The sequence below is a fragment of the Bos grunniens genome, chromosome 5 (assembly GCF_055505025.1).
Source record: "Bos grunniens cultivar Pamir isolate PY7600 chromosome 5, Bosgru_T2T1.0, whole genome shotgun sequence".
In the NCBI taxonomy this organism is placed as follows: Eukaryota; Metazoa; Chordata; class Mammalia; order Artiodactyla; family Bovidae; genus Bos; species Bos grunniens.
The window spans coordinates 98,703,113-98,725,477 of NC_141169.1; the positions used below are offsets into that span (position 1 = coordinate 98,703,113).

At 37.2% G+C, this 22,365-nt stretch overlaps 1 protein-coding gene across 5 annotated transcripts in view; it reads left to right on the forward strand.

Annotated features, from left to right (window-relative positions):
• Positions 1–22,365, forward strand: part of LRP6 (LDL receptor related protein 6) — a 179,818-nt gene that overhangs the window by 133,703 nt on the left and 23,750 nt on the right. For all 5 annotated transcript variants that reach the window (XM_086401981.1, XM_086401983.1, XM_086401982.1 and 2 more), the window contains 6 exons: positions 501–827; positions 7,040–7,242; positions 9,308–9,519; positions 10,360–10,550; positions 18,050–18,259; positions 20,479–20,604. In XM_086401981.1, coding sequence (XP_086258107.1) covers positions 501–827; positions 7,040–7,242; positions 9,308–9,519; positions 10,360–10,550; positions 18,050–18,259; positions 20,479–20,604 — 1,269 coding nt within the window. The remainder of the gene's footprint in view (positions 1–500; positions 828–7,039; positions 7,243–9,307; positions 9,520–10,359; positions 10,551–18,049; positions 18,260–20,478; positions 20,605–22,365) is intronic.

Below are 22,365 nucleotides of genomic sequence, written 5' to 3' on the forward strand. Positions count from 1 at the left end.
GTCTCACATTGTATCCTATTCATTAATAGTGGGCCAAGGACTTGTATTCATATCTCTTTAATATGTGGAAATTTCATTACTGTTGGGCTTATAATAAAATTTATAACTCCCTGGATATTTCTGAAGTGACTTTTTGTAGCAGTAGAATACAATATATACATTTCCATCTTTTTATGGAAGGAAAAAGAGTTGAACTGTAGACCTTTATGGAGGGAAAATAAGACCACAATCAAAATAGGCCATCTACATGAGTTTAAACAAACTCAGTGAGTTTTAGAACAAAAATTAGTTTGAGGTGTGGGGTCAGACTGTAGATAGATTGATTTCAGAAGACTTGTCTGGTTTAAGAATTGCTTTTGAAGGAATTTTTCTACTTTAAATTGCTTACAAAAGTAATGTTTTAAATGTTACCTTTTCTTTTTCTTTGCCAACAAGACTCTCACTTTGTCACATATTACATCTTTCTGCGTCTCCCCTGTCTGCTGCCTTTCTGAAAATAGGACTCAACCGTGAAGTTATAGCAGATGACTTGCCTCATCCTTTTGGCTTAACTCAGTACCAAGATTACATCTACTGGACGGACTGGAGCCGACGCAGCATTGAGCGTGCCAACAAAACCAGTGGCCAAAACCGCACCATCATTCAAGGCCACTTGGATTATGTGATGGACATCCTCGTGTTTCACTCCTCACGGCAGGCAGGATGGAACGAGTGTGCTTCCAGCAACGGGCACTGCTCCCACCTCTGCTTGGCTGTGCCAGTTGGAGGTTTCGTTTGTGGATGCCCTGCCCACTACTCTCTGAATGCTGACAACAGGACTTGCAGTGGTAAGCTGCATTGCCCCCTCAACGCAAACTAAAGTTAGAGAAGGAAGCAGACTTTTGAAAACACTGTAGTTCATATTCTTTCTAAAAGGAGAAGTTGTCAAAGTCCAGAGTTGATCATTTGTTTGTATAAAAGGGAAGGACTAAAAGTGAAAAAGTGCAAGTTTTTGTTACTTTTGTTCAGTGATAACTGGTTGATGTTATGGAAAAATTGATATTATAGGAAAAGTAAGTATTTTATCCTTGGGGATTAAATATGAATAGCAAAATTTGCATAGCTTCTTTGAGAGAACATGCATGTACGCTAGACATAATTCATATTTACTCATGGTGAAGGAAGGAAAGAACAGTACAAATAGTACAGCAAAGAGACTCTACAAAATATAATCTCCTTGTCCTTTGAAATTCGCAGAATAGGCGAAAGATGAAAAATGTAAGTGTGCAAGAGGCCAGGCTTATGAGTAAATGTAGCCAGTATGAAACAATAGTAAGTAGATGGGGAGGCAAGCTAGAGAGCACAGGCTCTGAACGCAGTGAGTGGTTGCCACCTTATTCTAGCTTACGGTAGCAGGTCGTCTCATCTAGCCATGAATCTGGGTTCACACGCACAAAGAGACACACACACACACTCTGCTTGGAACACCAGGACACAGTGTATAACAAAACATTGTTGGCTTGGGGAATCCTGATTTATGACTCACATGTATGTGAACGTTCTTTTGGATACATAAGAACAAATTAGAAATTGATAGATATGATAAAGAAATAGAGAATTAGATCAGGAAAAGTAGGTTTGTAGGAGAAAGGTAGGGTATGATTCACTATGTTAGAAGGTAACAATTGCTGTAGGATATTGGATATAATGAATGACTGAAATTACTTTATTCTGTGCCTGAAAGTATAGGAGGTCACATAGGCAAGGATTTAGTGTGTTCTCACACAAGGCTTAGTTCTGAAAAAGGAAGAACATCAGTTTATAGTTGAATGATTTGGAGTCTCTGTCACACATTAGTTTGTGTTTTGCTAAAGCAAGTCAGATTTTTTTTTTTAATGGTTTTTTTTTTTAATTTTATTTTTAAACTTTACATAATTGTATTAGTTTGTACCAGATTTTTTTTTAATTTAAATTTATTTATTTTAATTGGAGGCTAATTACTTTACAATATTGTATTGGTTTTGCCATACATCAACATGAATTTTAGTCAGGTTTATATTGATTTTCCTATGGGAGATAGAAACATTAAATAGGTAATTAGAGTAATCTCTAGCTCAGAGCAAAAGAAATGAAGTTAGGGGCATAAATTTTAGAAATGCCAGCATGTATTTAAAATGGGCACTTAGGGAGAAGGTGTATATCTGGCTGTCAGCAAACTTTTTCTTTAATGAGCCAGAGAGAATATGTAGGCTTCATGAAGCCTGTAGTCTCTCACACACCTCTTCAGCCCTGTCCACTGCGATGTGAAAGCAGCCACAGATGATGTGTTTTTAAAATTGGATCATTTCTGATAAACTTTTATAAAAACAGGCAGCAGGCCAGATTTACCTTGTGGGCTGTAGTTTGCCAGTTCCTGGTCTGGAGAAAAGAAGGGGTCTGGTAACCTCAGGAGCTGTGCTTGTGGAAGGGAAGTTCTCAGTAGACATTGTAGAGCAGCAGCCAGAGAGGCCAAAGGATACGACCCAGAAGGCAGGAGAAAAGATTGTTTCAGAGTAGGACTGTGTTGTGATTGCTGCTGAGAGGTTGAGTAAGGTGAGGCCTAAAATATCCACTGGATATTCAGGTGAGATGGTTGTTAATAATCCTGAAAGAACATAATTTCAGGAAAGTAACAGTGAAAGATGGAAATAGATCAACAAGTGAATGGAGCACAGAAGGGGGATAATAGTGTGTGTGTGTCATGTAGACTTTTTTTTAAAGGAGTTTGACTTTGGAAGGAGAAAATAGGGGTAGGAAGTGATGGAGGATGGAGATAGAAGAATATGGAAGGGCCTTTCGAGGTCATTGTTTGGGATGTTTATACCAGTGTGTTCTAGTTGGTAAGTGAAGGTTATGAGAAATCACTGCTGAGTATCCCTAGTGTCTGTCTTGGGCTGTTTCTGAGATGATTAGCAGTGTTTCCAGAGGCTTCCTGTCCATGTATTTTTTTTGTAACGTGTATTATTTAATATTTGTGCAGAGATGTATTAAATCCCAAAGGAGATTACAAGAGAAGTTTAACACAAAGTACTTGCCCTCAGAAAGTTTTCTAACGTTGTGTTGTTTACTCCTGGACCTGTGTTTCAAAAGCTAAATCAGATCTTGGCCTTTCTCTGCTCAAAATCTCCTATTTCACGGGGAGTGAAAACCTCGTTCTAATGACCTACAAGTTCCTGCACGATCTGTTCCTTCACAGCCTCCCCACTCCCTTGCTTCTCTGACTTCAGCTTTTACTGTTCTCTCTTTCTCTCCATGGCAGCTACACTAGCCTCAGTGCTCTTTTCACATGTGCCAGTTACTCCTACTTCAGGACTGTGGTACTGTGTAGTTCCTCTACTTGGAATGTTTTCCTGCAAATATTTGCATGCATATACTTCACTTCCATGTCTTGACTTAATCATGACCTCCCCAGAGAGACCTAATCTGCCCTATTTAAAGTTGCAAGTCCTCCTTCCACCCTATCTTGCGTTGCCAGTGCCCCTTACCTACAATTCTTCTTTTGCCCATGACTCTTAATCACTCTCCGGTATACTGTGTAACTCATTACTTATATACTATAGCATCTTTATTATGTTTATTACTTACTGTCTGTTTATTGAAATGTAAACTCCAGGAAGCAATTTTTTTTCCTGTTTTTTAACTGATGTATATTTAAGGTGCCTAAAATAGTTTTCGGCAAACAGTAGTCATTCAAGAAGTCATTGTTCAGTAGAAGAATGAAGAAGCAAGACAGGATTTGGAAAAACAGGTGCTTTTCCATTCAGCAGCTTTGTGACCTGGGAACAATTTCTTAACCTTTCTTTAAAAATTAGTTAACTATTGTTTGCTCACCTGTAAAGTGGAATAATTTGGGGGACTAGAAGACATCTGGTATGATGTGTGGCATGCTGGAGGTTCTAAGTAAATGCTTGTTTCTTTTTTTCCCCCAGTTCTTGGAAATAATTTTGTTTCCTTTCAGAATCATGGCTACAGGGCTCTCCTTAATGATGTCATCTCATGCTTTGTCTTCATTTGTTTACTCATGTATTCTTTCAGTGAATATTTACCGAACAGCTAATCCACACTGGGCATTATATGAGCCAATGAAGAATGTATTGCTGAATGAAACAGACATTAATCCCTGCCGTTGTGGAGGTTGTGTTCCATCGGGATAGATAATGAACTAAATAAGTAAACTATATCATGAGGTAGATGGAGATGAGTGTTATGGAGAAAATTATGAGCAGGAAAGGGTGAATAGGAGGATCTTGATGTTAAATAGGATCATGAGAGAAGTCCTGGCATAAAAGTGACACTGTGTCAGGAACTGAGGGAGGTGAGGAAATGAGCTGTGCTGGCTCTCTGGGAGAAGACCTGTCAAGCAGAGGGGAACAGCAAATACAGAGGCCCTGCGGGGAACATGTCTGGCATGTTGGAGAAACACCTGGGGGCCAGTGTCTCTGGAACAGAGTGTAAAGAGATTAAGTCAGAGAGGAAGCAGGAGGCCACATTGTATAATGCTGTGTTCAGTACTGAAGCAGTTGGCCTCTGTGGCAGCTTTGTGCAGATTGAGAAAAGGTGTTTCCTCTGGGCACATGCAGCTGCACAGGTGCTTGACTTGGCTACCCAAGTGTGGCCTGGACTTCAGTCCCTACTCGAGGCCTTTGGCACAGCTCAGAGATGGCACAGTCCAACATGGTGGGCTTGGGCTTTTCACTTACAATGTTCTTATACCAGAGTGGTACCTTTCTTTAAGCTTTGGGTGAACACTTGTGTCTTCGGAGGAGAGCGGAAAAGCTCCTGCCTGCATACACCTTCTCCTCCAGCTTCTGCATGTGGGAGTGCAACGCTGAGACAGCCCGACAGGACCGTTTTGAAAGCCTTCTGCAAGAGACGAGGGAGTGGTGGTTAGAGGTGATATAAATTAGCATGGGTTTAGGCTTACAAAACTGAATATCCTTTGTCCCTTTTGTAAATAAGTCAAAACATCAGCTTTCTCCTGGAACTATTTAGCCAACTGTAATTAATGTCACCCATAGACTTTTTGAAATGAGTATTTATTTGGAGCCATATTTGGCTTTGTCATCATCTATGTTTCACCTAATCGTGAAAGCTTATTAAAGATTAAAATTTGACTCAAAGAAAGAAAAAAACAGTACAAAGTGAAACATAACTCGGAGCCTAATATATATTTGATTAATTATTTCCCAGGCAGGAAAATTTGGCAGCTAAAACTATGGGGTCTTCTGAGTTTCATTGTATGTCTTAATATGCTATTTTGTTGGAAGCTTACTATTCAGGACCTTTTTTTTTTTTTCTATTTTCTTGATTTATAAGGAAGTAGTACTGCCAAAAAGTAATTCTTTTTTTTTTTAATGGGAGACTTGTTACCTACTCTGTTGTGACATGTATTTTTACTACTTAAGGTGTTGGTTCTACTAAAATTGCTGAAAGTTGTTAAATCAGTGTGCTGTGGACTCTACACAATGAAGAGTTCAGTGGGGTCACTGAAATATTTTCTAAATCTTCTGAGCTAGGTGTGGACTTTCAGCCAGTGGGGAACTTAAAGCATAATTTCAGGGTTGTGAATACCAAGTTTCTTTGTGAGAAGCAATGATTTCTTCAAGATTTAAGCTGATATACATTTGGGTGTAGGTGTAACATCAACCAGGGAACCACAAGTAAGGGCACTGTGAAGACTGGGGTTTAAAGGGAGATAAAGCAAGGAGTTCTGTTTTGGCCATTTATGTTTATATCCCTGATAAGGACAAAATTCTGCTGGATTTAGGTGATGACTGAGCAACAAGAGAAGAGAGTATAATTTGGGGATTTTTACATTTCTTTTAATGAAGATTTTTAAAAAGACTGTTAGACTTTGAAGTTTTGGTAGCTTTGTCAGATGGTGTTCTTTTCTGGATACTCTCCTCCATTAAAGATGACTGCATAGTAATCAGAGGCCTAGTCCCTGGGACAGGGAAGTGTTGTCTCGGCTGCATTCCCTGTTTTGTAGACTTCAGGCATCAACTAGTGTGTGACTTTTTTTTTTTTTTAATGGTTCTCTCTCCTTGCAACCATTACATCCCCACAATGTAAAACAAAGCCTATATTTCTACAACCCACGAGGGTTTGTTTCATTCCTACTAACATCACATTTATTGTTGCGACTACTGATAATAAGAAGCAATAGCTATTTTTACTTGACATTTATATAATGCCTTATAGTTTTTTTGTTCAGGTATTGTACAATTGGGGCTTCCCTGGTGGCTCAGTAGTAAAGAATCCTACTGCCAATGCTGGAGATGTGGGTCTAATCCCTGGATGAGGAAGATCCTCTGGAGAAGGAAATTGCAACCCACTCCAGTATTCTTGCCTGGAGAATCCCATGGAGAGGAGCCTGGCGGGCTATAGTCCTTGAGGTTGTAAAAGAGGCATGACTTCGTGACTAAACAACAACATTGTACAATTGACATAATACCTTACCTTTTAATTTTTACTTATGTTATAAAAGTCTTATAGCAACTCAGTGAGCAGGACAGCATAACTATAAACTTCTAGTTGAGTCAATTTCAATCCAAAGAGGTTGAAGGCTGTAGTTAAGATCAAGTGACTAAATTATGTGAGAACTGAGACTAAAACCACTCTTGAAGTCTCTTTTCTGACCTATGGAGACCCAGACTTCCTTTCACCCACAAGAATAGATGAGGGAGGAGTTAGGATTATTTACTTGGTAGGCAGGGGAATTTTGTTTGTCAAATGCTTCATTGAAATCAGGTGTCCTGTGCTGATGCCACTGTGGACATCGGACAGAGAAAAACTGGCTAGTTGGCTGTGTCATGGCATAAATTCATAACTGGTTTAGTAACCAGAGTGTGATCAGTGTTTCCTCTAAGAGTTCTGAAGGCATTCCAAAGGGCTTTGTCTCATACAAGTCTTCAACATACATGTCTGTTTTTTATGAGATACAGACAACAGGCCAATCAAATCTTTGAGTGATCCGAGACTTAGGATAACTGTTTCATATTTGCTTTTTTCTCTCTTTAAGCTCCAACTACTTTCCTGCTCTTCAGTCAGAAGAGTGCCATCAACCGCATGGTGATTGATGAACAGCAGAGCCCTGACATCATCCTTCCCATCCACAGCCTTCGGAATGTCCGGGCCATTGACTATGACCCCCTGGACAAGCAACTCTATTGGATTGATTCACGACAAAACATGATCCGAAAAGCACAAGAAGATGGCAGCCAGGTAATCCAGGGCTCAGTTCAAAATCCAGTTCTTCTGTGTAGTTATTGGACCACCCAACCATCCTATCATGACTCTGCGTGCGCGTGTGTGTGTGTGTGTAAAACTGGAATTCTGAACCTGGCAGCATTTTTTCTCTCCTAAATGATCTTTGAGTAAACAGTTGTTTGCTAGTGCTATTGAAATGAAGATGGTATTGTATTAAAATAACTTCTGCTCATATATTAGAATGACTTTGTCAGTACACCCATATCCATTTATATTCCATTTTATATTTTGTTTCGTTTACATGGAGTGTTGGAAACCTTGAAAGCAAATAGACCCTTGGTTCTAATCTCAGCTCTGTCACTCACTAGGATTCTTACGAATCTTTAGGTGAAAGGAATATAAAGCACATAGCCTACTATGTATTACACAGTAGGTTCTCTATGAGTAATAGTTCTTTTACTAGTAACTACTTAAAAGTTCCAGAGAATAGGAAACATAAAACACAATCTCAGTAAAATTAAAAGCATCTAAGATACGTTGTTATTAATCTAATGGTTTTTGGTTTTGTTTTTGTTTTGGTAAATATTACTTGGTGACTGTGGCATAGGAATGAAAATATTATCAACACATCTTATCTGTGCTTACATTCTAATCATGAGTCACACAACACTGTCCATAATTTGCTTTCTTTCTGTGTCCAAGCAGTATTACACCGGGATCACTATAAATAATTATTTGTCATCTTCCTTATAGCACTAATGTTGTTAGATTTTTAATGTATGAAAATTAGATTGCTAGTTTTTTTTTTTTAATATCTGATCTGACAAAAGAGCGAGGAGATAATGTATTTAGGTCTGCTGAGAGATAATTTAAGGTATAGTTATAGCTGTATATTACAGATGCAGTTTACACTGTATAGGTCAGGACTGATTGGCTGATAACCAGTTGATAGAAATTGTAACTGTTGTTATATAGCCAAAGATGTAGCAAATAAATCAGACAGCCTCATTAAGGAGTGTTACCTTGGAGATGCCGAGTAAATAAAATACCATTTATTCAGATAAAACAGATGAACATTGTCTGTTTTTTGTTTTTTAATTGTTTTGAGGGGGTAGATTTGCGGATTAGAGGACGTGACTGATAGATGTGGTTTGTAGCCCTGACTAACTGCTGTTGTCTCTAGAGCAGAGATTCTCAACTTACACACTGTTGACATTTTTGGCTGGATAATTCTGTGTGGGGGAGGTCTGACCTATACATCACATTTTAGCAAGGCTAAAGAATGTTTAGTAAGGCTTCCCTAACGGCTCAGCAGGTAAAGAATCCACCCGCAGTGCAGGAGACACAGATTCCATCCCTGGGTCAGGTAGATCCCCTGATGAGGGAAATGGCAATCCATTCTAGTATTCTTGCCTGTAAAACCCCATGGGCTTGAGAAGCCTGGCGGGCTATAGTCCAAAAGGATTGCAAAGAGTTGGACATGACTGACTAGGCCCGCATGCACTGGCCTCTGCCCCTTTAAAAGCCAGTTATACTCCCATAGGTGTAACAGTCAGAAATGTCTCCAGACATTGACCAGTGTCTCTGGTAGGTGGTGGTTTAGTTGCAAAGTCGTGTCCGACTCTTGCGACCCTGTAGACTAGACTGTAGCTTGCCAGGCTCCTCTGTCCATGGGATTCTCCAGACAAGAATACTGGAGTGGGTCGCCATTTTCTTCTCCAGGGGTACTTACAAATGCAGAATTGCTCCTGGTTGAGCACCACTGCTTTAGAGCTATTTCTAGAGTGTTCTTCTAGCCACAGCTGTCTTGAGTTTATAGGAAGCAGCTGCCACCTTCTCACTCCCATGTCTCATTAATGCACTGTCATGTTCTTAGAGCAACTAAAACAGCCTCTGTCTCTCTTCTGCTTTGTGTCATAATAACCAAGGGAACATTTCAAATGCTCACTAAGAAATGTCCCTTGGTATGTAAGAGTTCCACTCAGGTATGTGACCACATGCGTGTAAGTATTGTGAGTAATCTCAGGGCTGTCTGGCTTGGAGTCTCATGTTCTGTGTGTGTTTCTTTTTCCCTCCTTAGGGCTTTACTGTGGTTGTGAGCTCAGTTCCGAATCAAAACCTAGAAATCCAGCCCTATGACCTCAGCATTGATATTTATAGCCGCTACATCTATTGGACTTGCGAGGCCACCAATGTCATTAATGTAACGAGATTAGATGGGAGATCAATTGGAGTGGTGCTAAAGGGCGAGCAAGACAGACCTCGAGCCATTGTGGTAAACCCAGAAAAAGGGTATGTTACCAAGGGGGAATCTGAAACCCTCATCAGCCTTCCTATTTATCCCATTTATATTCTTGCTTTCTCTGTTTTTCTGCCTAGAATGTCTTTCATTAGGCACTGCTGCTTTATCTGTCATTTCTACCCATACCTCCAGAACTGTTGGAACTATGTCATCCTCCAATAATTTCCCCTTGATCTCCCCTGTGCTCCCCTCCCCCAAATGTGACGTCCTCCTCTCTTAGATGCCCGTTAGTCTATATCTGTGCCTCTTTAGTCCTTTCCAGTTTACCTTATACTTGATTATTTCCAGGCTTATATTTTCTTGGCTTTAGGTTCCTTTATGATAAGAACTAGTATGTCTTTAATACAGAGCTTTGCATTCAATTAATAGTACTTAATTGACATGAATGAGTGATAAGGAATTCAGCAAGGAAAGTAGCTTACTTCAGAAGAGTTACAGGAAAGAGATGAATTGAAGAAGTTAAATATAAGAAATAATTCACATATGACTTATTTTCAGTTATGAAATGGACTAGAAAAGAAATTTAAGTTTGTGTCCAAATCTGATTACTGCTGTTATCTTTTATTTATCGTATTATTCCAAAAGCATAAGTGTGCCTGTGTCTAACATTTTGTTTTATTAATTCCTGAAAGTTAACTCCCTAAGAACTTCTGTGCAACCTTTGTTACTATTTTTGAAATTAAGGAATGTATTCCATGATCTTTAAAAAATACTCTAAAACCTTAAAAACCTTAAAAAAAATGACTGCTTCCTTTTGTCTTAACAGAAATATTCTCATTTTGTGTGGTTTCTTGCTTTAGTAAACTTAGAGTTTCCTCCTTTCTTTTCAGGTATATGTATTTTACCAATCTTCAGGAAAGGTCTCCCAAAATTGAACGAGCTGCTTTAGATGGAACAGAACGAGAGGTCCTCTTTTTCAGTGGTTTAAGTAAACCAGTTGCTTTAGCTCTTGATAGCAGATTGGGCAAACTCTTCTGGGCTGATTCAGATCTCCGACGAATTGAAAGCAGTGATCTTTCAGGTACCCAAGAAATATTATTTCTGTTTCAATAATTGAGATGATTCACTGATAGCATTTGTATTTTCCTTCCGTTGTACACATTTCTTTACAGTTTTATTCGCTAAGAGTAGTCAGCAGCAAGTTGGTTGGGAAGCACTTTTTCTTTAACCATCAACATGCTTACTCCATCTGTTATCTAATAACTTGCCAATTTTCTTGATTTGGGCTCTGTAAATAGTATGTTTCTAATGCATCTCTTCTCTTTTTCTAATTCTTCCACTCTACTTTTCTTCTCATCATCTCTGGCCTGAATTTTAGCCTATGATTAGTCTCCTCCCTGTTGATTTTTCCTCCCTGGAAGTTTACACACTGTTCCTAAATTAATTTTCCAAAGCATGGTTTCTAATTATGTCACTGCCATACTGAAAAAACCCTCCAGGGTAGTCTCATAACCCAAAGAAAAAAGTCTGGTTGAATGCTTAAGTTGGTATTTGTCTTTCACAAACTCATCATAAATGCAAATGATCTTAACATTCCTGATGTGTTTTAATGAAATTAAATAATTTGTTGATCTTCAAATGTACTTTTTCATTTCTCTGCGACCCTCTGTTTATAATCACAGTTGTTCGCATACCCCCAGTTTCTGAAGTCCAAATACTCTGTGTGGCCTTACTGGTGATCAAGGAAATGAAATTAAAATAATACACTATAGGAGAGCCATAAAATATAAAGTTGATTATTCCCAGCATTGGCCAGAAAGGTAACAGCTGGCAAGCTCTCATATACTTTTGTGAAGTGAAATTGGTAGAACCTTTTCAGAGGGAAATGTGCTGGTGAATTTCCATTTTACAGAGCTGTTTTACAGACATACTGAACCAGTTGTACAGGGGTATGTGCTGAGCATTCTTTGTAATATGTACACAGAAATACATCTGAGTATATTAAATGTGTGAAATATTAGTCATTCAATAGATGAGATGTGTAGTGACATAGAAGGATGATTTTTTAAAATTAAGTGTGTAATAATGTTATTAAGATTTAGTTTTATTTAAAATTTAAAACTATATTATATATGTGTATATATACACACACACACACAGACACACACACACACACACACACAGACATATATATATGCACACACTATATACTATATATACTGGCAGATTGCCTCCAAAAATGCAATATATCCTATACACAGAGAGACATACATGTATATATATACACATACATTACACATATAATATATGTATATACTATTAATAAACATGTGTGTTTGTGTATTCCCTGAAAAATATGCAAGCAAATATATCTTGGGAAAGGTTTAAAAGTTTAGCATGCTAATATGTTAAGAGTATTTCTGTATCATTTAAAGTTTTATATATTGCAGTGTATTTGTAATTTTTCAAAAACTAAACAAGTTCTCTTTTCAGGTTCAAAAGACTCCCTTCCATTATGTCTTCTTTGATTCCAAACTGTCAGGCACACACCTTGCACAGTATATTCTTTCTTTAACTGATCACCTGTGTCTCTTATATCCCATCTCATTTGTTTAATAGTTACTTATATACATGTTTTAGCCCTTACTAATAAGTCAGTGGATTTTTTTCCCCTACTGTCCTTTTCTCTTTTTTCTTCATTTAGGATTTTTTTTTTTTTCAAATAGAGGTGATGCATGTTCTTTAGACAGTTTAGAAAATAAAAAAGAAGAAAATCCAAAACACTGTCATTATTGATACTGATACTTGAATGAATTAGCTTTCTTTTTTTCTATATTTTTTTTTGTTAGTTTCTCCACTCTTTTATTATGACATGGTTCTAACATACAGAAAGTACAGAATTTCTGCCATCCAACTTAGTCAAACCTTAGTGTTTGGCCATATTTGCTTTTGAACCTCCCTTCCTCCTCTCTTGAAAAAAGACATAGGGAGAATTTGAAGCTCTTGCGTCTCCTTCCCCAATTCTGTTTTCCTTCCTTTTTCTTAAGAGGCAGCTTCTGATGTGTTTCTTTGTCATGCATGGTTTGCTCTGTGTGTGTGTATTTTTTTACTGTGTATACTGATACAAATTTAAGCCTTTTTACTTTTTAAACTTAATATAGTCTCATGTATTCTTTTGTCACTTGCCTTTTTCAAATATATCAGTTTTGAGATGATCCCTATTGATCCACAAATCTGTTAGTTATTTTGCTAAATAGTGGTTTCGTTGTATGATCATTCTACAGTTTCTCTATTTCTATTCTGCTATCTAAACTGCTGTTTCCAATTTTTTGCCATTAAAAGCAGTAGTCTAAACCTAGTAGTGGGATTGCCATGTAATGTGGTGTGTATATATTCAACTTGAATATATCTGTTCAGACTGCTCTCCAAAGTGATTGTATCAGTTTAAAATACCCTCCAGAAGTATATGAGTTTCTCCTTTAGTACTTGGTACTGTTAGACTTCTGAATTTTTACCAACCCAATCGTTTTAAAGGTATATCTGATTATTAATAAAATACAAACTTTTCTATTTGATATTGAAATTATTTTATTGGTCACTCATGTTCTGTGAATTGCAGTTCTTAGTTTTTGCCCATTTTTCTATTACTGATTTCTAGAAATTCTTTATTCAGTGTATTAATGCATTATTAAGTTACATACATATTCAGGGAGAATTGTTATGGTTAAAGAATTCAATCTTTTCATTTATGACTGGTGTATCTTTCCATTTAAAAGTCGTCTGTAATAATTTTTGGTACGTCTTTATACTTGCCTCTATAGAGAAAGATATGTTTTATATAAATCTTTGCTTGTGATTTACCTTTTCACTCTCCCAGTAGTGTCTTTAGATGAAAAGAAGTCATATTTTTAGTGTTGCACAGCTTATTAATTTTTCCCTGTACAATTAGTGCCTTTTATGTTATGTTTAAGAAATCTTTGCCTACTGCTTAGTTACAAAGATATTTTCTTGTGTTTTTTCCTAACTTTTTTTTGTTTAACTTGTCTTATTTTAGATCTCTAATCCATTTTGGAATTTATTCTTGTGTATGATGTGAGACAGGGGTTTAATTTTGTTTTCCATGTGACTGACTCAGTACCATCTCTTTTGAGAAGACCATTCTTCCCCTACTCTTCTTTCCTGTTACTTTTGTTGTAAATAAAGTGATTATATTTGTATGAGTTTATTTCTGGACCCTAATGTTCCCTGGGTCACCTTGTCTTTGTATTGTCTTAATTTATAGCAGATTTATCTAGCAGTGTATGTCCTTAGTATTTCTTACCTTGATTAGTATTACCTTAATATTTCGTACCAAAGATTACCTTGGCAGTTGTTGACACTTTGCATTTCCATATACATTTTAGAATCAGCCTCTTGAGTTTCCACCAAAAACAAAAACACCTAGTAGAATTCTGAGTGGCCTTGCTTTAAGATTATAGCAATTTAGGAAAAATTATCTTTATAATATTAGTCTTCTAAACCATGAACATGGTATATCCCTCCATATATTTAAAACTTTAATTTCCCTTAGTGTTTTGTAATTTTCTCTATCGAGGTTGCCTATCTTTCATTGGAGTTATTCTTTGGTATTTAATGCTTTTGAATGCTAGTGGTAAAGAATATTCTAAATAATTTAATATTTCATTTTCTGGCTGTGGCTAGAATACAGAAATACAGTTTTCCTTTTCCTCTCTTACCCTAGAGCATTGAGTTTGTTCCCAACCATCTTGCTAAATTATTAATAGAATTTTCTGTGTTATGGAATCATTTGTCTACAAATGAAGAAAGTTTTTTTCTTTTTCAGTCCTTTTTTCCTTGTGGCCTTACTACATTGACTGGGGATCACTCCCCGGCCCCCCCTCCAATACAATATTGAACAAAATAATAGAATCCCTAGGTATTTTTGTTTCATTTTGTATTTGCTTTCCATGATTTGAGGAGAAAGCATCCAATACTTCATGATTAGGTTTTTGCTAAGATTTTTCTGTAGGTAACTTTTAAAAATCAGATTAAGGAAGTTCTGTTCTTGGCAGAGGAACCAGAGATCAAATTGCCAACGTCTGTTGGATCATAGAAAAAACTCAAGAGAGTTCCAAAAAAACATCGCTTTATTGACTACACCAAAGTCTGTAACTGTGAATCACAACAAACTGGAAAATTTTTCAAGAGATGGAAATACCAGACCACTTACCTGCCTCCTAAGAAATCTGTATGCAGGTCAAGAAGCAACAGTTAGAACTGGACATGGAACAACAGACTGGTTCCAAATTGGGAAAGGAGTACGTCAAGACTGTATATTGTCACCCTGTTTATTTAATTTATATGCAGAGTACATCATGTGAAATGCTGGGCTGGATGAACCACAGGCTGGAATCAAGATTGCCAGGAGAAATATCAATAGCCTCAGAGATGCAGATGACACCCCTTATGCCAGAAAGTGAAGAGGAACTGAAGAGCCTCTTGATGAAAGTGAAAGAGGAGAGTGAAAAAGTTGGCTTAAAGCTCAACATTCAGAGAACTAAGATCATGGCATCTGGTCCCATCACTTCATGGCAAATAGATGGGGAAACAGTGACAGACTATTTTCTTGGACTCCAAAATCACTGCAGATGGTGACTGCGGCCATGAAAGATGCTTACTCCTTGGAAGAAAAGCTATGACCAACCCAGACAACTTACTCTGGTCAAAGCTATGATTTTTCCAGTAGTCATGTATGGATGTGAAAGTTGGACTCTAAAGAAAGCTGAGCGCTGAAGAATTGATACTTTTAAACTGTAGTATTGGAGAAGACTCTGGAGAGTCCCTTGGACTGCAAGGAGATCCAACCAGTCCATCCTAAAGAAAATCAGTCCTGAATATTCATTGGAAGGACTGATGCTGAAGCTGAAACTTCAATAATTTGGCCACCTGATGCGAAGAGCTGACTCTTTGGAAAAGACCCTGATGCTTGGAAAGATTGAAGGCAAAAGGAGAAGGGCATGACAGAGGATGAGATGGTTGGATGGCATCCCTGACTATGGACATGAGTTTGAGCAAGCTCCGGGAGTTGGTGATGGAGAGGGAAGCCTGACATGCTGTAGTCCATGGGGTTGCAAAGAGTTGGACACAACTGAGCGACTGAACTGAACTCTTGTTAGTTTTGTAGAATAAATCAAACTTGGTCTGATACATTATCCTTTTTTTATATTGCTGAATTTGATTTGGTTTTGTTTAAGATGTTTACATTTGTGTTCATGAGAAAGATTACCCCATGATTTTCCTTTCTTACTAATATAATGCACTTGTTGGAGTTTTGCCATCAAGGTTACATTGGCCTCATAAAAAGAAACATTTCCTTTTTTCCTGTTTTCTGAAAAAGGTTGATTTAATGTTGGTAGGGTTTTCTTCTTTTTTTTTTTTTAACCCCTTTTATATAGTCACAGATGAGCCTATACTTTTGTCATGGGTTATCTTTCTACCTGGAGTCTTTTATGCTAGAGTAGATTTAGTATATGCTTTAGTCTGTTGAATAAGTATGTTTTTTCATTGCTGGTTCCGGTGTTTTTTATCTGCTTTCAGAGTAGATCTTGGATCCTCCAGCAACACTGTTGACCTCTCCTCATTTTCCCCAGTTGTTCAGTTGAGGCCATCCTTACACTACCAACAACTCATCTTTTTTTTTTTTTTTTCCCTAAATGATTCTTTCTGCTGCTGTTTTAAATTTAATTTTAATTTTTATTAAAATAATACATGTAAATGTGGAAATCAAGTGATTCCACTTGACTTGTAATAAAATCCAAGTTTACTGCTCTGCTCCTTCTTCCTGTTAGTCCTACTCTTAGAGGCATCTCTGATGGTTTAATCAAGAGTCATTTTAAAATATCTGATTTAAAACAGCTGCTTCTTGATGTTTAAATTTTAGACATCACAATTTGACTTTTTTTGGTGGAAGACGAGGATTTGTTGTCTTAAACCATATATCACTAAAATACCCATATATCACTAAAATACCCATATGAACTTTTCTGTCATCCACCCAGCTAAAAAATTATCCCATTCAACTTTAAAACTATGATTTTTTTAAAAAAATTAAATCATAATTTTAAGCTCATAATTATTTGTTATTTATGGGTATGGAAATATAGCCATCACCTTCATTTCTTTCTGCAGCTTTTTTCCTCTCTGAAATTATTCTTGTCTAATTTAAATATTGTTTCATTATATGCAGATGCAGCAACGAGTCCATCTTCTCCTTCTTCTTCTTCTTTTTTTTTTCTGTTTCACTGAAGACATACCTCTTTATCATTCTGTTTCAGTCAGTCTGGATTGGCTTGCTCTAGGCCAGCCTCCTTTCACTGTTATTCTGGGGATATACTTGCTAGTCTTTGTGCTGAACCTGCTGTTTCCTAGTTTCTGTTTCTTTGGTTCATTCCTTTTCCCTGAGAGATTGCATACTCTACTAGCTACTTGAAAAGAGGTTCATAGGAAATTAATATTCTAGATCTGTTGCTTGTCTCTTATCCAGCTTGTAAATTTTATATTGCTTTTCTACTCTTATGTCCTATTTTTCCTTATGCCTACTTATGCCTTAATTGTTCACTGTCATTTTAGTAGATTTTTAGGAGGGCGCGTAAGTAGACTTGTATATAACTCTCCTTGGATCTGAGTGTTGACTTAGTGCCTTCTCATATGTATGTCTCCACCTTTCTCCATTGATTAAGCCTAGCTTTATGCTTGGCTCTTTCCTGGAACTTCCCCTGATATTTCCAGAGTATTAAGCTAGTATCTTTCTTTGATTGAACTCATCAATGAACAACCAGGGAAAAGTTCTGTAGATATTTGAAGGATGACTAGGAGGAAGAGGGAACGAATGGATGTATGTTTTCTATTTGAATGAGGGCGAAGCAACTGGGGTGGTGAGGAGTGGGGCACAGATTTCAGCATATGGTGTGAAAAAACTTTCTCATAGTTCATTAACAGAATTGGTTGCCTTTCCAGAATCTGGCTGGCTTTGTGTCTGGGGTATTTTAGAAATACTTATTTTGAGGCGAAGCTTGAACCAGGTAATGTATGAGTCTTTTCCAGTGTTCTGAGTGGCTGAGTAAGTGAGGCTGTTGTTCTCCACAGATGCCTTGAGTGTGCTCAGCAGGTGTGGGTGGCCAACAACACAAAGTGCTCTGCGTACCATCACTGCTTCATATAGAGAAGCATTGTTTTGTATGTTTTATGTATTAGAAATCCTCATAAGATTTAATTGGAAAAAAATGGACTGGTTTAAAAAATTTTTTTTGGAAATGGCTCTAAAGTTCTTTTCTACATTTCTGTGAACTCAGTATTTAGTGTGTATTGGACACTTATTTGCTCTTGATTGCACTTAAATGTCTAGTCTGTTATCTGGTATGTATATATCTTTTCTTCTGAGAAAAATTTTTAAGTTTTTTGCTGAAGAGCTTATATTTTCCTTCTCAGTACTTCAGAATCTTAACGGGTTTTCAGTCAATAGCTGTTGAATGTATGACTTGACCACATGAATCATTTCTGTTGAACATTCTCCTTTCCAAGGGGCCAACCGAATAGTATTAGAAGACACCAACATTCTACAGCCTGTGGGACTGACTGTGTTTGAAAACTGGCTGTACTGGATCGATAAGCAGCAGCAAATGATTGAAAAAATTGACATGACAGGTCGAGAGGGTAGAACCAAAGTCCAGGCTCGAATTGCCCAGCTTAGTGACATTCACGCGGTAAAGGAGCTGAATCTTCAGGAATATAGTAAGTGCTGATGATGTATTGCTAGTCCCAAGATTCATGTTTGTTATTAGAAGGGACAAAAATTAAGATGTTGTGTGTCTTCTATTTTAAGATTTTCATACACTTGTAGTTTTGCCGTTTTTAAAAAGTCTTCATGTCTTTAAAACCTTAGACTCGCCTGGAAATTTTTTCATATTAAACTTGTTTTCCCTATAAAACAAGAGTTAGAGAAAGAAACGGTGTGTCTCCTTTTCAAAAATCTCCCCACCCAGGAACAGCAAGGACTTGCTTTTCATGTTTTCTCTTTCTCTCCTTCAACGTTTCAAGAATACTGGTGTAAAGCCTGTATTAATATTTCTTTTGTTTCACGTACATCCCCATGGTTTCAACAGAAGCAGAAGTTAACATTTATATAATGATGAATATAGTTATGAAAATAAACCTATTCTTTGGCAAAAACAAAACAAACTAAAAATTAGTGTATAAACTTAGAGAAGACTATGCTTAATAAGTGCTTGCTTTTTCCCCTTTTGGTTAAGTTTTTCAATTCACAGCTTAGGAAAGTGGCCATAAATTATTGAAAACTTAAAAATGACTAGTCATCTTGGCTTAGTTAATATGTGTTCATATAATACTATTAACTCTATTAATATAGTATTAATATTAGAGTTAGTATTAATATTTTAGTTAGTATCAACATTATTAATAAGTTAACATTAACAGTAATTAATACTATTAACTCTATTAACATAATACTGTTATATCTCTCATCAGATGTACCCTCCCAGCAATCACTACTGTAGGTCTTACACAGTTATATCAGGAATGCAGATGTGAAAATGGAGGACTAGTGAGAGAAGTATTCACTCCTGAACTTCTCAGCACAATGTTTTCCAGTCAAATTGGAGTATTTAAGAAGGAAACAGGAATGAGAACACCATAGCTTGTTCAAGTCTCTATTGTGTTGTCACTGTTCATGAACTTAGAAGTTAATCAGAGGTATTTGAGATTTAATAGTTAGAATTGTCATTCTATGTTATGATGTGTAATTCATGCTGAGTGTTTAATAGAAATAAGGTAGAGATGATGTAATGGCTAAGTATTCAGTTGATACATGAGCTTTTTATGGCAGAAAATCTATGGATGTTTTCAGGATTTCAGGGGGAGTATCTTTTTTATAGGTCAACACTTAAATATGGTTTATATTTAGAAAAACTTTATTTTTCAAATAAAGTTTCTAAAAACATTAAAGAAAAGGAGATTGTTTATCAAGAGTCTCTTGGAATTAAAAGGTTGAAAAACACTGCTGTATAGGTTGTAGATTCTGATAGGAGGACTGATGTCTGCTTTGGAACATCTCTGTAGTGTGACACCTCTGCTCGTTTGTGCATAGCTGACTCTCTCCATCTGTCAACACACCCTGAAGCAGGACTGATGTGTTACTGACAGAGTCAGATAATAAACGGGTGGCCACATTTGATGTTGGTATTCTGGGATGATAGCTGTCAAGTTGCTTTTGACGTGAGCTAAGTAGAAAAGTCAAAGCAATGATTTCATTAAATATAACTTATGAGGCAGACTTTGAAATGTGCCTGACAGTGTATTTATTTAGTTAACCCAAGTAGGAAGAAATCAGACGTTTGTAATATTGCAAGTTCTTTTGCGGTTGACCAAGCAAATAATTTTGATGGTCTCTGAGTGGTTGAATTCATGTGAACTTGTTTTTTCTTCTAACAGCTCTTAATTTTTAGCAGACTCCTCCTTAGAATACACTTTTTGAGCAAAATCACCATGTCTCTCAGAAAGATAGAATTTCTGAGTTAAAAAATCTTTAGAAGAATTTTTATATTTTAAACAGAATAAGATCCAGGTTTTAGCATTCTCCCCAGCAATTTTTTTTACTCTGAATAATCAGCTTTTCTTACAAAAATTAACATGAGCTGTACAATTACCTTACTTTAAATACTTTAAAATATTTTATGTATAAATATGTAAAGACAGTGGCTATATAAATACTTTGTGTCTTAAATTGTCCTTGTTTTCTTGTAGATTGTGTAGAGATGGTGTGAGTAATTATATTCAGTGGAAATAAAGTCCAAAAGAATTTTGAATTTGATTTTCTTGTTAACTCATAAATAATTGATTTTGGCTGGGCTTTTCTTACTCCCTCCCTCCCTTGCTATTCTTTTCCCTTTCTTTTTTCTCTCTCTCATTCTCTTCTCTTTCCTCTTTTCTTGCAGGACAGCACCCTTGTGCTCAGGATAATGGTGGCTGTTCACATATCTGTCTTGTAAAGGGAGATGGTACTACAAGGTGTTCTTGCCCCATGCACTTGGTTCTTCTTCAGGATGAGCTATTATGTGGAGGTAAATACGTTGTTATTTTCTTCTAAAAGTGTAATTCCAGTCACATGTTCCAAAACTTAGTCTAGCATTCTTTGACAGTGAAATTGCTTTCTCCTAACTTGATTGGTCCCTTGTATTTCATACATCTGCACTATCCTAGGCTTTGGGGTATTCTAAGATAAAATTCATCATGACAAGAGATAGGTGTAACCTGACCCTGGGCCTAAGGCAGAAGAGCCCTTTTGGGGGGAAACTCGTAACTGTAAATGAGTGTATTTCTTAATAACAGAGTAGTTTTTGCTCCCTCAAAGGGTAACAAGAATTAATTCCACCTCCTGTAATCTTAATCTGCTGAATTCTGTCAGTTTATGTGTCATTGTTGCGAATGTCTCCAGTGAAAAGAACACTCTTCTGTTTGGATCTATTAGCAGTTGCCTGCTGTTTCTCTTACTTATCTAGCCAATAAAAAAAGAAAAAAAATTTTTTTAAGGTATCACTGGGGCCAAGACGGGCAGGTCATGGTGAGAGGTCTGACAGAATGTGGTCCACTGGAGAAGGGAATGGCAAACCACTTCAGTGTTCTTGCCTTGAGAACCCCATGAACAGTACAAAAAGGCAAAAAGATAGGACACTGAAAGATGAACTCCCCAGGTGATTAGGTGCCCAATATGCTATTGGAGATCAGTGGAGAAATAATTCCAGAAAGAATGAAGTGATGGAGCCAAAGCAAAACAGCACCCAGTTGTAGATGTGACTGGTGATAGAAGCAAGGTCCGATGCTGTAAAGAGCAATATTGCACAGGAACCTGGAATGTCAGGTCCATGAATCAAGGCAAATTGGAAGTGGTCAAACAGGAGATGGCAAGAGTGAACGTCGACATTCTAGGGATCAGCGAACTGAAGTGGACTGGAATGGGTGAATTTAACTCAGATGACCATTATATCTACTAGTGCGGGCAGGAATCCCTCAGAAGAAATGGAGTAGACATCATGGTCAACAAAAGAGTCCAAAATATAGTACTTGGATGCAGTCTCAAAAACAACAGAATGATTTCTGTTCATTTCCAAGGCAAACCATTCAATATCACGGTAATCCAAGTCTGTGCCCCAAACAGTAACGCTAAAGAAGCTAAAGTTGAACGGTTCTATGAAGACCTACAAGACCTTTTAGAACTAACACCCAAAAAAGATGTCCTTTTCATTATAGGGGACTGGAATGCAAAAGTAGGAAGTCAAGAAACACCTGGAATAACAGGCAAATTTGGCCTTGGAATACAGAATGAAGCAGGGCAAAGGCTAATAGAGTTTTGCCGAGAGAACGCACTGATCATAGCAAACACCCTCTTCCAACAACAAAGGCTCTACACATGGACATCACCAGATGGTCAACACCGGAATCAGATTGATTATATTCTTTGCAGCCAAAGATGGAGAAGCTCGATACAGTCAGCAGAAACAAGACCGGGAGCTGACTGTGGCTCAGATCATGAGCTCCTTATTGCCAAATTCAGACTGAAATTGAAGAAAGTAGGGAAAACCACTAGACCATTCAGGTATGACCTAAATCAAATCCCTTATGATTATACAGTGGAAGTGAGAAATAGATTTAAGGGACTAGATCTGATAGAGTGCCTGATGAACTGTGGATGGAGGTTCGTGACATTGTACAGGAGACAGGGATCAAGACCATCCCCATGGAAAAGAAGTGCAAAAAAGCAAAATGGCTGTCTGGGGAGGCCTTACAAATAGCTGAGAAAAGAAGAGAAGCGAAAAGCAAAGGAG